A 13800-nucleotide genomic window follows, 5' to 3' on the forward strand; every position below is an offset into this window, starting at 1 on the left:
GTCTTCAAGGATGTCTCGATCGCCTCCACTCTTCGAACATCGTAACCGGCTTCCGTTTTTCTCCCAGTAAGACCGTTTGTGTTATTGTTTGGCGACGGAAGGAGTTTCTTCCGCCCTCCTTACATCTAGGTCCTGTCAATCTTCCGTTTTCAGACGTCGCTAAATTCTTGGGTCTTATGTTTGACAGAAAACTGTGCTGGTCCTCCCACGTTTCTTATCTTTCGGCTCGCTGTCTGCGATCCCTCAACACCCTCCGTGTCCTGAATGGTACCTCCTGGGGAGCGGACCGAGTGGTCCTTCTCCGCCTCTATCGCGCCTTAGTGCGCTCGAAATTGGACTATGGAAGCATAGTCTACTCCTCTGCTCGGCCGTCTATTCTTCGGCGTCTCGACTCTATCCACCACCGTGGATTAGGTATAGTGTCTGGAGCTTTTTACACCAGCCCTGTGGAAAGTATTTATGCGGAGATTGCTGAACCTCCGCTGTCCAATCGGCGAGCAGTCCTTCTGAGTCGTTATGCTAGCCATCTGTCTTCTAAGCCTGCTAATCCAGCCCATGGCATTTTTTTCGACGCCTCCTTTGATGTAGGATACGCAGGCCGCCCCTCCTCCCTACTACCACCGGGAGTCCGGTTCCGTCAACTGCTCCATTCTCTTTCGTTCCGCTTTCCTAAAACCTTCTTGACAACTTGGGGTACAGCACCGCCTTGGCACCGTCCTCGGATCTGCCTGCTCCGTGACCTTTGTCGATTTCCCAAGGAAGGTACCCCTTCACTTGTTTATCGTCGGGCATTTCCTGCTCTATGTGCACAAATGACAGAAGCCACATTTATTTACACCGACGGCTCGAAAACATCGTTAGGTGTAGGGAGTGCCCATATTGTTAGCGACACCCCAAATCACTTTCGGCTTCCCGACCAGTGTTCGGTTTATACTGCAGAGTTTTACGCTGTTCTCCAGGCTGTCCACTACATCCGCCGCCATCAGCGGATACAGTACGTTATCTGTTCAGATTATCTCAGCTCTCTCCTCAGTCTCCAAGCTCTTTACCCTGTCCACCCTCTGGTCCACAGGACTCAGGACTGTCTGCGCTTGCTCCACCTGGGGGGCGTCTCGGTGGCGTTCCTCTGGCTCCCGGGACACGTTGGTATCTGTGGAAATGAGGCGGCCGATATAGCGGCCAAGGCTGCAGTCTCTCTTCCTCGGCCAGCTATTCAGTCGCTTCCCTTCGCCGATCTACGGAGCGGTTTCTGTCGCAAAGTTGCTCATTTATGGCATGCGCATTGGTCAACACTTCCCCATAATAAATTGCGGGACGTGAAAGTTCTTCCTTGCGCTTGGACCTCTTCCTCCCGGACGCGTCGTCGGGAGGAGGTAATTTTGACTAGACTCCAGATAGGGCACTGTCTTTTTAGCCATCGACATCTTTTAAGCGGTGATCCTCCCCCACTCTGTCCCCACTGCTCTCAGCTGTGGACGGTAAGACACCTTTTAATTGACTGCCCCTATTTTAATCCGTTACGCTCCCGTCTACAGCTATCGCCTGATCTATCGTCGATTTTAGCAGATGACACGCGCTCAGCCGATCGCGTTCTCGAGTTTATTAGTGCCAGTGAAATGACGTCAGTCATTTGAAGCTTTTTTTGGGGACAACCAACCCCTTTCTGTAGTGGATTTTTAAGCCTTCCTTCTGCTTTTAGTTTCTCCAATTTTATGACTTTCGTTCCCATTGCTGCTGGTTTCCATTTTCGGTTTTTTACTGTTTCCTAAGTCACGGACCGGGCGCTAATGACCATAGCAGTTTTGCGCCCTAAAACCGAAAAAAAACTCTGCGGAAAAACCAAGTTCCAAAGGGTTTACAATCTTTCTTAAGAAATGAATTTCTGCTAGTTTCTGTTACATTATTACTTTCGATTATTATTTCACGAATGAATGGAGAAATAAACATAGTAAGCAGAATAGTATTGCGTATTTAATAATGGAAATTTTAAGTGTGCCAATAGCTCAGCATTACTTTTCCTCAACAGTAGTTGTCGATACCAGTATTATTTTAGAATTTTGGACAGGTCATTATTATCTCAGTTGCTTTTCTGAAAAGTTTCATATAATTTTGTACACCGTGTGTTATATTTCAAACTACAACTTATGAAAATGAATTACTATATAAAATGTTTTAGTCTCGATGTTATAATCGATAAGTACTAGTTCTGAACGTACAGTTAATTTTTTTTTTTAAGAAACGTTTGAAATTACGAACTATTCACACACTTAAAATTTGTGTTATTAATTACGCAATACTGTACTGGTTACTATGTTTATTTCTGGATTCATTTACGAAATAATAATCGAAAGTAATAATCTAACAGAAACTAGTGGAAATTCATTTGTTAAGAAAATTGTAAACACTTTGGAATATGGTTATTTCCGCAGAGTGTGAGAGTGGTAAGCATGCCTCTGATGTGATCGGAAGTATTTTTGTATTTTCTATGAACAACGTAATTTCGGCTTTGTTAATGTGAAAAATCAAAAGATTGTATGGTATACTAAAATGTGAGCAGATAGATTTACGTAAAAACACAATTTTGCAACAAAAATCTTCAAATTTATTTAGATCAATCCAACCGTCAGGACCTAAAATGTGAAATTTTCAGCTTCAAGAATGAGACCCCTAGTCAAGATGAACTGGAGCCAACTATACAGGACAAGCTAAGTAGACTAGAAAGTTTATTGTAATCCTCGCTCCTTTCAAATCTTCACAAAAGACTAATGTGCACAATAAACGTAATCAGGAAGGAGAGGGAAGATTACAAACGGTACTTATAGTTTCCTGAGTTGACGTTCTTAGAGAAATTTTGATTGTTGTCAGTTGTATACATTCGTAACCTCCTCTTACCTGTAAGTAAGGCTGACAGAAATTTTTTAAATGTAACTGTCGCAACCTCTTATGTTTGTGTTGTTCGTTGATCGGTGTGTGTTTGTATTCATGATTTTTCATTGTGAAGACAAAAAAAGGAAGTGCCTTTCAAAACTAACGTGTGGAAGCATTTTAAATCAAACTATAATAAACATGCAGTTATTATGAGAAGGTGCTCCGAATCTCTGGTAATATCGCGTACTTGAAAGCTCGTTTAAAACCTCACCACACGAAAACGTTTGATCTGAGCCGGACTGCCACGGGCTCATCGAGGAACCTGTCAGCTGCGCCCCTAGTCCAGCAGTCGCCTCGCATTCGTCAGCTACTCGTTCAAGTTGTGCGCATGGAGGTATCGCTATTGTTTTGAGAAATGTTGCTTCATATGCAGGAAGAGAACGAGACAAAAAAAAATAAATGAAGCAATTTGTTTCATATTTGATGAGGCTTGAGTCGTGTTATATTGTGTAGAAAGAAATTCGTGACATCATTATAAAATCTTCATTAAGGTAATGTAGAAATGAAATTTGGTTTTCGTTCACGAAGTCCACTCCTCACAGTTTTGAGGAACACGTGCAGTCGTAAGTTATAATATGAATTTTAAAAGAAAAATTTTTTGCACCGATGTATCGAAATTTCAATATTATTCTTTCGATCTATCGTCGATATTGACATTTAGCATAGCGATTTTAAATATATCATACATCGATATTTATCTATGCCTACTGACAGCCGAATTCTAATCGTTAAACGAGCTGTAATTATAACAAAGAGAGGTTGCTGTTGTGGCAGAGGTGTTGATACACATTGTTGTTGTTCTTGTGGTCTTCAGCCCGATGGCTGGCTAGATTCAACTCCCCATGTAGGTCTGTCCTGTGCGTGCTTCTTCATGCCTGCGTAACCACTGCGGCGTTCGTCCTCTCGAACCTGCTCACTGTGTTCTTTCCTTGTTCCAGTTCTACAATTAGTACCCCCTCCCCCCTGAACCCCCAATAGTCCCGCGAATTACTACATCAGGGTGGCGATTCTTCTGGAAAATCTGGAATTCTCAGGGAATTACATTTTACCTGGAAAAATAGGGGAAATCTGAGGGAATTTCAGAAATTTCATAAAATCTCAGACAAGTTCTGCGTTTATAACCTAGTATTCAAATCGTATTTTATTGAGTTTTATAAATCACAAATTTCAAAGTACTTAATAATTCAGTGTGTGTTAATTATAAGAATATTATTCCATACAAATTACTGATCTTTATAAACTGCGGTTAAACTACTTCTCATGCCTGATATATAGCTCAGCTGAGAGGAATCAGAAATCATTATTTTACTATGTTCCCCCCCACCCCCCCCCCCTCATCCCACTCACCATTAATTTATCAGGAGCTTCTCGAAACCATCTTCCTCCTAGCAGCTGGAACTCTCACGGAATTTTTCTTCCAAGCTTGAGCAGTCGCCGTGCAAATTAACAATTCCTTGAAGCCCACTGGTGTGTCGCATCGGCCGATCCCTTATTTCAGACGTTTCTCTTCGCCCTAATTTGATTCTCTGTCTCTTTCTTCGTTAGTTATCCGATCTACCTGTCCAGTTCTCCACTTCCTTCTGCAGCACGACGATGCAGAAGCTGCAACATCTTGCCTGAACTCTTTGTCGTCCTCGGATCACTTCCCTCTCGAGACAAAAAACTTCAAAAAAGGACTTCCTAACATTTGAGTTTATATTATATGTTAACAAATTTCTCCTTTTCAGAATCTCTTGTCCTTTACATGCCAACGGGCATTTTATACCTTCTCTACATCGTCTGTGGTTTTGCAGCCCGAGTAGCAAAACTATGCTGTACTTTTAGTGTGTCATTATCAAATCTAATTCTCTCAGCATCACATGATTTAGTTCAAGTATATTCCGTTACGACTATTGAAAATCATCTTATAACTGCATTTCAAGACACTGTTCGTTCCATTCAGCTACTCTTCCCCGTCAATGAATCGCCTCCACACACACACAAAAAAAAAAAAAAAAAAAAAAAAAAAAATGGCTCCACACTGTGATGGGTGACTTCTCGCTGTCGAGTTCGTGAACCCTTACTAAATCGCATTTGAAACCAAAAAGTGGCCAAGCAGAATTTTCAGGCCGCGCATGTGAGCGCCTGACAAACGCTTGTAAATTCTTGTAAACTCCCCATATTGGGATAAAAAAAATCTGTGTGTATTACAGGGGGGCGCTCACTCTGGACTTCAGAAATGTTAAATAATTATGTACGACATCAAGACAAGCCTGCCCTATCCAGGAGGCCTGCCATGCGGTTTATACATCTTACGAGCTCGAAGCAACGTTCCAGAACCTTTAAGCATTCGGGCCTCTCAGTCAGGCTCATTAACGGAATGCTAAAAACGCAAACTGAGCGCTCCCTCCCTACTACAAACGACTCTCCTCTGTGATGTGCTCAAGTGCTGCTCTCTGGCAGGAGTTTTCGCAAGTTTACCTCCAAGTGGTGCTGGAAAACGTCGGCCGTCAGAGGAAAGTCTCTAGCCTTTAAGCTAGTGGTTCCGAATTTTTCTGAGAGCATTATCTCTGAATGTAGTGAGCAATTAGCTAGAAATCCCCCTATCCCACCGTCATCGTCATCAACATTAGCGACTAACTAAACTTTGAAATGAAAAAGAATTTTCTTCAAACACTTTTATTTTTAAAATACCCAAATGTGAAGTTTACATAGTTCTTCAAAAGTAACTGTACACACTTCGTGGGTTCAATGCATCCATCAAAATAAGAGTAAAATGTGAAATAAAGTTATGTCTGAATTGCATTATTTCCGAGTTATGATGCATAATGTCACTTGTGGTAGCCAGTACCTCACGGGACAGTACAGGCTTTTGGCGTGTTGTGTCAGCCTGCAAATCGACTGATGTTGCTTTGCACACCCCTCTACGCTGCTCGGTTAACTCTGGAACGAAATTCCTTTGTTTACTTGACTTTGGTTTGGTTCATTGTACTCTAGGGCGCCGTTGTAGTGTAGCGGCTCCGGACGTATTACATACATTCATTCTGTCGGGCACCGACTACAGTCCTTCTGTACGGTACAACGGCGCACTCAGACAGCGAAATGCCGATATGCACCTCCTTAACGGCGCAGCAGAAGGCAATGCACGAGCAGCAAGACGACGGTGTATGGAAATGTTTCCAAGCAGACGAGTACCGAACTATCAGATTGCTGTGGACAGGCATTTAAGAAAATATGGCATTCGTGGTGCACGACGGTTAGGTCGGCCTCAACTGGATGGAGTGGATATTGAGAACATCCTGGAAATGGTAGATGAAGAGCCGACCATTAGTACCACTTTATGGGTTCCTCAGTCGACTGTATGCCACCTGCTTCGGAGACAGCAGTTGCTAGCATTTCACCCGCAGAAGGTGCAGGAGCTGACATATGCAGACTACCCTAGGCGTCAGAATTTCTGTCAGTGGTTCCTCGAGCGCCATGTTGCTGATCCATCGTTTGTTCGTTGGGTACTGCGGTACGAGGATGTCAACATCGCTTCGCAGTCACCGTTTGTTGAGGCATAGCGGACAATCTGTTGCTCGGCTAGCATGTTGCTCCACAGCGCCTGACTCGCAGAGAGTGTCGCCAGTTTATGGAACAAGATTTGAGTGGTGTGCTCCATGATGTCCCACTCGCTACACGAACCAACCTACGGCTTATGCACGGCGGTGCCCCTGCATATTTGAGTCGGGAAGCAGGAGAGTATCTGTGTTGGTTGTACCGGCACCGATAAGTGAATGGGTCGTGCAGGGGCAGTTGCTTGGCCCTCCAGATGACCGGATATTAACGAACTCGTGTATGGTGTTGCAGTTCAGAATGTAGCACAACTGCAGCAGCAAATTAAAAGAGACTGTGCTAATTGAGATGAACGGAGCCTGCAACATTCTCAGAGCGGTCACTGTCTTCGTCTACATGGACATGTTCAAATATGTTCAAATGTGTGTGAAATCTTACGGGACTTAACTGCTAAGGTCATCAGTCCCTAAGCTTACACACTACTTAACCTAAATTATCCTAAGGACAAACACACACACCCGTGCTCGAGGAAGGACTCGAACCTCTGCCGGGACCAGCCGCACAGTCCATGACTGCAGCGGCCTAGACCGCTCGGCTAACCCATGGACATCATTTTGAACACGTTCTGCGATAAATGTACATAATGTAGTTGTGTAGAATTTCGGGTCCATTCGTGTCGTTGCTTTCTGAGAGGAATCAATTTTGTGCTGTTTGCATCACACTTGCTATCCCTGCTCTACTGCATGACTCTGAAATAAAGCAATTTCAGACAAAACTTCGACATTTCACGTTTATTTTGATGCATACGTTATATCCTCGAAGTGTATACAGTTTCATCTACATCTACATGGATACTCTGTAAACCAGACTTACGTACCTGACAGATGGTTCATCGAACTACCTACACAATAGTTCTCTATTATTCCACTCTCGAACAGCGTGCGGAAAAAACCAACACCTATATATTTCCGTGGGAGCTCTGATTTCGCTTATTTTATTATGATGATTGTCTGCTCCCTGGCCGGCCGCTGTGGCCGAGCGGTTCTAGGCGCTTCAGTCCGGAACGGCACTGCTGCTACGGTCGCAGGTTCGAATCCTGCCTCGGGCATGGATGTGTGTGATGTCCTTAGGTTAAGTTAGGTTTAAGTAGTTCTAAGTCCAGGGGACTGATGACCTCAGATGCTAAGTCCCATAGTGCTTAGAGCCATTTGAACCATCTTCTCCCTGTCTAGGTCGGCGCCAGCAAAATATTTATCGCATGCGGAGGAGGAAGTTGGTGATTGAAATTTCGTGATAAGATTACGTCGCAACGAAAAACGCCTTTGTTTTAATGTCGTACATCCCAAATCCCGTATCATGTCCGTGACACTCTCTCCCCTATTTCGCGATAATACAAAACGTGCTGCTCTTCTTTGAACTTTCTCGATGCTCTCCGTTAATCCCATCTTGTAAGGGTCCCGCATCGCGCAGCAGTACTCCGTAAGAGGACGGACAAGCGTAGTGTAGGCAGTCTAGTAGATCTGTCACATTTTCTAATTGTCCTGCCAATAAAACGCAGTCTTTGGTTAGCCTTCCCCACAACATTTTCTATGCGTTCTTTTCAGTTTAAATTGTCCGTAATTGTTATTCCCAGGTATGTAGTTGAATTTACGACCTTTAGATTAGACTGATTTATCGTGTAACCGAAGTTTAACGGATTCCCTTTAGCACTCGCGTGGATGACCTCACATTTTTCATTATTTAGGGTCAGTTGACATTTTCGCAACATTCACATATCTTTTCTAAATCGTTGTGAAATTTATTTTGATCTTCTGATGAGTTTACTAGACGATAAATGACAGCATCATCTGCAAACAACCTAAGATGGCTGCTCAGATTGTGTCCTAAATCGTTCATATAGATAAGGAACAGAGAGGGCCTATAACACTACCTTGGGTAACGTCACACATCACTTCCGTTTTACTCGATGACTTTCCGTCAGTTACTAGAAACTGTGACCTCTCTGACAGGAAATCACAAATCGAGTCACATAACTGAGACGAAATTCCATAAGCGCAGAATTTCACTACGAGCCGCTTGTGTGGTACAGTGTGAAAAGCCTTTTGGAAGTCTAGAAATACGGAATCAGTTTGAAGTCCCTTGTCAATAGCATTCAACACTTCGTGTGTTACCTTTGGATCACTCTGTATTTTGTGTTTGTAGATGTTTTATTAAATTAGGAAGTAATGAGTCAGTGAACAGTTGCCACTCCTTACTTCTGACAACTCCTCTTTATAGAATGACGAAGCAACTCTCAGTACATCGCGATTGGTACCTACAGCTCTTTTTGAAAGAAGAAAGGTAACGATCCAACTCGTGGGAGCCACTTCTTAAAAAACATGCATCCTTTGCGCCACTTCTTTCCCTAGCGACACTTGCTTTACCTATAACGAACATCACCATTTAATATCAGCGAAGTTAAAATATGTGCAGTACACTTATTGGTTGTAAATCTTTTGATTGGTGGAATTCTTGATTTTCAAGTGACAGAAACTGAAACACTTCAGGGTGCCAACCCTCTGTGTCTGACGTCTGCCAGTGATGATGATGATGATAATAATAATAATAATAATAATAGTAATCTGTGTCGGTCCTACAGCTATGTGATTGCCATTACGTAAGTACTGTTGCGTTATGCGAACTGGATAATGAAGCAATTTCTGGTTCATTGCAAGAACTACCTGCACCTGGGAGAAGGCGTTTCGTGAGATATTTAAGCATACTAGACGTATATGTCTCGGTTTCATATGTTTAACGGATGGACTAAACTGAGGTGACAAAAGTCATCGGACAGCGATATTTACGTATACAGATAGTGGCATTATTGCGTACACAAGGTACCCAAGAGCAGCACACCGGCGAAGCTGTCATTTGTACTCAGCTGATCCATGTTAAAAGGTTTCCGCCGTGGTTATGGCCGCACAACAGAAATGAAGAAACTTTGAACGCGGAGTGGTAGTTGGAGTTGGAAGCATGGTACATTTCATTTCGGATCTGGTTAGGGAATTCAATATCCACAATGTAAAGAGTGTGCCGAAAATGTCAGATTTCAGGCACCACCTCTCGCCACGGGCGACGTAGTGGCCGACGGCTTACATTTGACGACCGAAAACAGCGGCGTTTGCATAGAGTTGTCAGTGCTAACAGACAAGCAGTGCGGAATAACCACAGAGATCAATGTGGGTGCGTAAGACGAGCGTATCCGTTAGGGCAGTGCAGCGAAATTTGTCAGCAGACGACCTATACGAGTGACTCGGCTGACAGCACGACAACCCGTGCAGCGCCTCTCCTGGGCTCGAGACCGTATCGGTTGGACGCTAGACGACTGGGAAACCGTGGCCTGGTCAGATGCGTTCCGATTTCAGCGGGTATGTGCTGATGGTAGGTTTCGAGTGTCGGGCAAATCCCTCTCAGCCATGGACACGAGTGGTCGAGAAAGCACTGTGCACGCTGGTGGTGGCTTCATAACGGTGTGGACTATCTTCACGTGGGATGGACTGGGTATTTTAGTCCAACAGAAGAGATCATTGACTGGAAACAGTTATGTTCATCTGCTCGGAGACCATTTGCAACCATTCATGTACACTCCTGGAAATTGAAATAAGAACACCGTGAATTCATTGTCCCAGGAAGGGGAAACTTTATTGACACATTCCTGGGGTCAGATACATTACATGATCACACTGACAGAACCACAGGCACATAGACACAGGCAACAGAGCATGCACAATGTCGGCACTAGTACAGTGTATATCCACCTTTCGCAGCAATGCAGGCTGCTATTCTCCCATGGAGACGATCGTAGAGATGCTGGATGTAGTCCTGTGGAACGGCTTGCCATGCTATTTCCACCTGGCGCCTCAGTTGGACCAGCGTTCGTGCTGGACGTGCAGACCGCGTGAGACGACGCTTCATCCAGTCCCAAACATGCTCAATGGGGGACAGATCCGGAGATCTTGCTGGCCAGGGTAGTTGACTTACACCTTCTAGAGCACGTTGGGTGGCACGGGATACATGCGGACGTGCATTGTCCTGTTGGAACAGCAAGTTCCCTTGCCGGTCTAGGAATGGTAGAACGATGGGTTCGATGACGGTTTGGATGTACCGTGCACTATTCAGTGTCCCCTCGACGATCACCAGTGGTGTACGGCCAGTGTAGGAGATCGCTCCCCACACCATGATGCCGAGTGTTGGCCCTGTGTGCCTCGGTCGTATGCAGTTCTGATTGTGGCGCTCCCCTGCACGGCGACAAACACGCATACGACCATCATTGGCACCAAGGCAGAAGCGAGTCTCATCGCTGAAGACGACATGTCTCCATTCGTCCCTCCATTCACGCCTGTCGCGACAGCACTGGAGGCGGGCTGCACGATGTTGGGGCGTGAGCGGAAGACGGCCTAACGGTGTACGGGACCGTAGCCCAGCTTCATGGAGACGGTTGCGAATGGTCCTCGCCGATACCCCAGGAGCAACAGTGTCCCTAATATGCTGGGAAGTGGCGGTGCGGTCCCCTACGGCACTGCGTAGGATCCTACGGTCTTGGCGTGCATCCGTGCGTCGCTGCGGTCCGGTCCCAGGTCGACGGGCACGTGCACCTTCCGCCGACCATTGGCGACAACATCGATGTACTGTGGAGACCTCACCCCCCCACGTGTTGAGCAATTCGGCGGTACGTCCACCCGGCCTCCCGCATGCCCACTATACGCCCTCGCTCAAAGTCCGTCAACTGCACATACGGTTCACGTCCACGCTGTCGCGGCATGCTACCAGTGTTAAAGACTGCGATGGAGCTCCGTATGCCGCGGCAAACTGGCAGACACTGACGGCGGCGGTGCACAAATGCTGCGCAGCTAGCGCCATTCGACGGCCAACACCGCGGTTCCTGGTGTGTCCGCTGTGCCGTGCGTGTGATCATTGCTTGTACAGCCCTCTCGCAGTGTCCGGAGCAAGTATGGTGGGTCTGACACACCGGTGTCAATGTGTTCTTTTTTCCATTTCCAGGAGTGTATTTTACCCGTCAGGGGGGTAATTACGCTTACGTTGGGAACCACTGCTTTAAGCCATCCTAGTACTTTCCGTCGACCTCCTACTGAAGCGAACTATGAAGATTCCAACGTGTCAACCCGAGGCTGGAGAAAAAAACCGAAACCCACCGGATGGCTGCTCTTGCTCCACTGACAGCCTAGCGTATACCTGTACGACTCGGTAGTGTATTGGGGAGGACAACAGTCCAAATCCGCGTCCGGGCATCCAGATTTAGGTTTTCCGTGATGGGTCGTGTGAAAGGGCACGGCGGATTCCCTTCGCCGGCCTCGACGCCACCTCTCGCCGGCAGCTTACCTTGGTGACGGTGGCGCCGGTGCGGACGGTGAGGTTGGGCCTGGCGCGCGCGGCCCGCAGGAAGGCGGCGTTGGCGCTGGCGCGCTCCCCGTCCCGGCTGGCCGCCTGCGTGATGGCCACGCCCTCGGGGGCGGCGCCCGCCGCGTCCACCTCCTGCAGCCCCAGCTCCCGGAACGCCGACACCAGCGCGCGCGCGTTGTCGTCCGCGAACGGGTACCTGCCGGCAGCAAACGTTAAAACCTGCGAAGATCCCAGCGAGGATCCCCCCCACTCTACCTCCCTGCGGACGGGCCCTCACCCCACCCCCATACCTCGCTCACGAACGGGACCTCACCCCACCCCCCTCACAACGGAAGACCGGAAACAGTACCTGCATTTGCGTATGGAAACTACGACTGTCTCCATAACGTTTTTGTTATCAGTATGATTTTTATATTCTTCATTTCTTTAGGTCTAATGAGTCAAGCTACATTTAATAAACATAAAAATATTGAGTCAAGTGAGGATATTGGGAACAAGTAGGCCTGTCTATTTTTATTAGATTATTGCTTCTATTCCGAAGCAGAATATTTTGGATGTTTGACATACAGAGACTAGAAACAAGATAGTGAAGCTAATGCAAATAGTGCAAGCTGTTTGGTGGATAAAGTTTACATTTATGTCTCTACTGAAATAACACAGTATTTTTACTGTGCTGTTTTGGTTTGTGTGTCTTCTGTGTCTTATAATCTGGAAAGATTTTTTTGGATGAATAAAAGAAATAAACTCTGTTGCCATCTGCGGCATCGTAAGCTTTTATTACCGACATACGTAGCATTTCCAACCACATTAGTTGTGAGGTGTAGTTTTCCCGAAAGATCACGTTATATTAAGCGATTAATTTGATGATAATTGGCTCACATTATAATTAACAGACAGCACGTTTGTACTTTGCTTTCATTTATTATTTTAAATCATTCGTGATTTTTTGTTCCGCTTGTTGTAAATACCATTAGGTACCGGAAATCCATTCCAAGTTATAGACACTTCTACTTCATCAATAACACACAGTTATAATCATAGTCGTGTCTGTAAACGTTTACATTAATACCTGAAACTTAAAGTCTTTGCATTATACGTTGGAAATTGTTCATTTTCTAGTTCTCGTTCTAGGAGTAACATACCTGCAACGATGTGTATCGTTTTGCTCCGGTTGGGCGGAGCATCTTGCTGGTCAGGGGTGGAGCTTAAGTGGGGTGGGCTGGGACTATGTGTCGGGACCTTCGCAGGTTTTAAGCTCATGTCCTGCCGGCACCAACACCGTGGCAAATGCAGGCGCCAGCCACACCTGCACGTTGCGCCGTCGTACCTGACCACGAACGGCACCTGCCTAATGTCCTCGGTACGTTGCAAGTATCAGCCGCAGCAAGAACGCCGTTCTGAGTAGGTACGAGTGCAGTACGATAAGTGCATTTGAACGCACACTCCTCGTACACTGGGCGCTTCTGTAAGCATGGGAGCCGAAGTGTTTGGTGTCTCAAAGGGCACTGTATCGAAGAATTGTACCGCATACGGGGAAAGTGGAAAAACGTCGCCCTTTAGGTCACAACGCGTACGAAAGTGTGTACTGGGTGATCGCGACGGACGGTCATTTAAGAAGACTGAGACGAAAACTAAGACGATGACAGCTCAAAAGGTCACCGCACAACTGAACTCCGAATTCGTGAACCCTGTGAGCGCTAAAACAAAACGAAGGGATCTCCAGAAGCAGGGAATTACAGGGCGAGCTGGAACTCGAAAACCACACATTACTGACGCAAATGCCCGTAACTGGAAAACGTGGAGTATGTAGCAATGGAAAAATCTCATTTGACCGGATGAGTCTCAGTTCGCACTGTTTCCAGTTTTTGATCGACTTTACGTCGCAGGAGAGGAACGTGGCAGGGGGTCCAATGTTGATATGGGCAGCTGTGTCCTCGT

The 13800-nt window shown here is 46.0% G+C and overlaps 1 protein-coding gene across 1 annotated transcript in view; it reads right to left on the reverse strand.

Moving 5' to 3' along the window:
* The window catches only part of LOC126100709 (glucose dehydrogenase [FAD, quinone]-like), a 72381-nt gene that overhangs the window by 25080 nt on the left and 33501 nt on the right, over positions 1-13800 (reverse strand). Inside the window, exon 3 of the mRNA XM_049911329.1 lies at positions 11842-12058. Coding sequence (XP_049767286.1) covers positions 11842-12058 — 217 coding nt within the window. The remainder of the gene's footprint in view (positions 1-11841; positions 12059-13800) is intronic.

The sequence above is a fragment of the Schistocerca cancellata genome, chromosome 9, assembly GCF_023864275.1.
Source record: "Schistocerca cancellata isolate TAMUIC-IGC-003103 chromosome 9, iqSchCanc2.1, whole genome shotgun sequence".
In the NCBI taxonomy this organism is placed as follows: domain Eukaryota; kingdom Metazoa; phylum Arthropoda; class Insecta; order Orthoptera; family Acrididae; genus Schistocerca; species Schistocerca cancellata.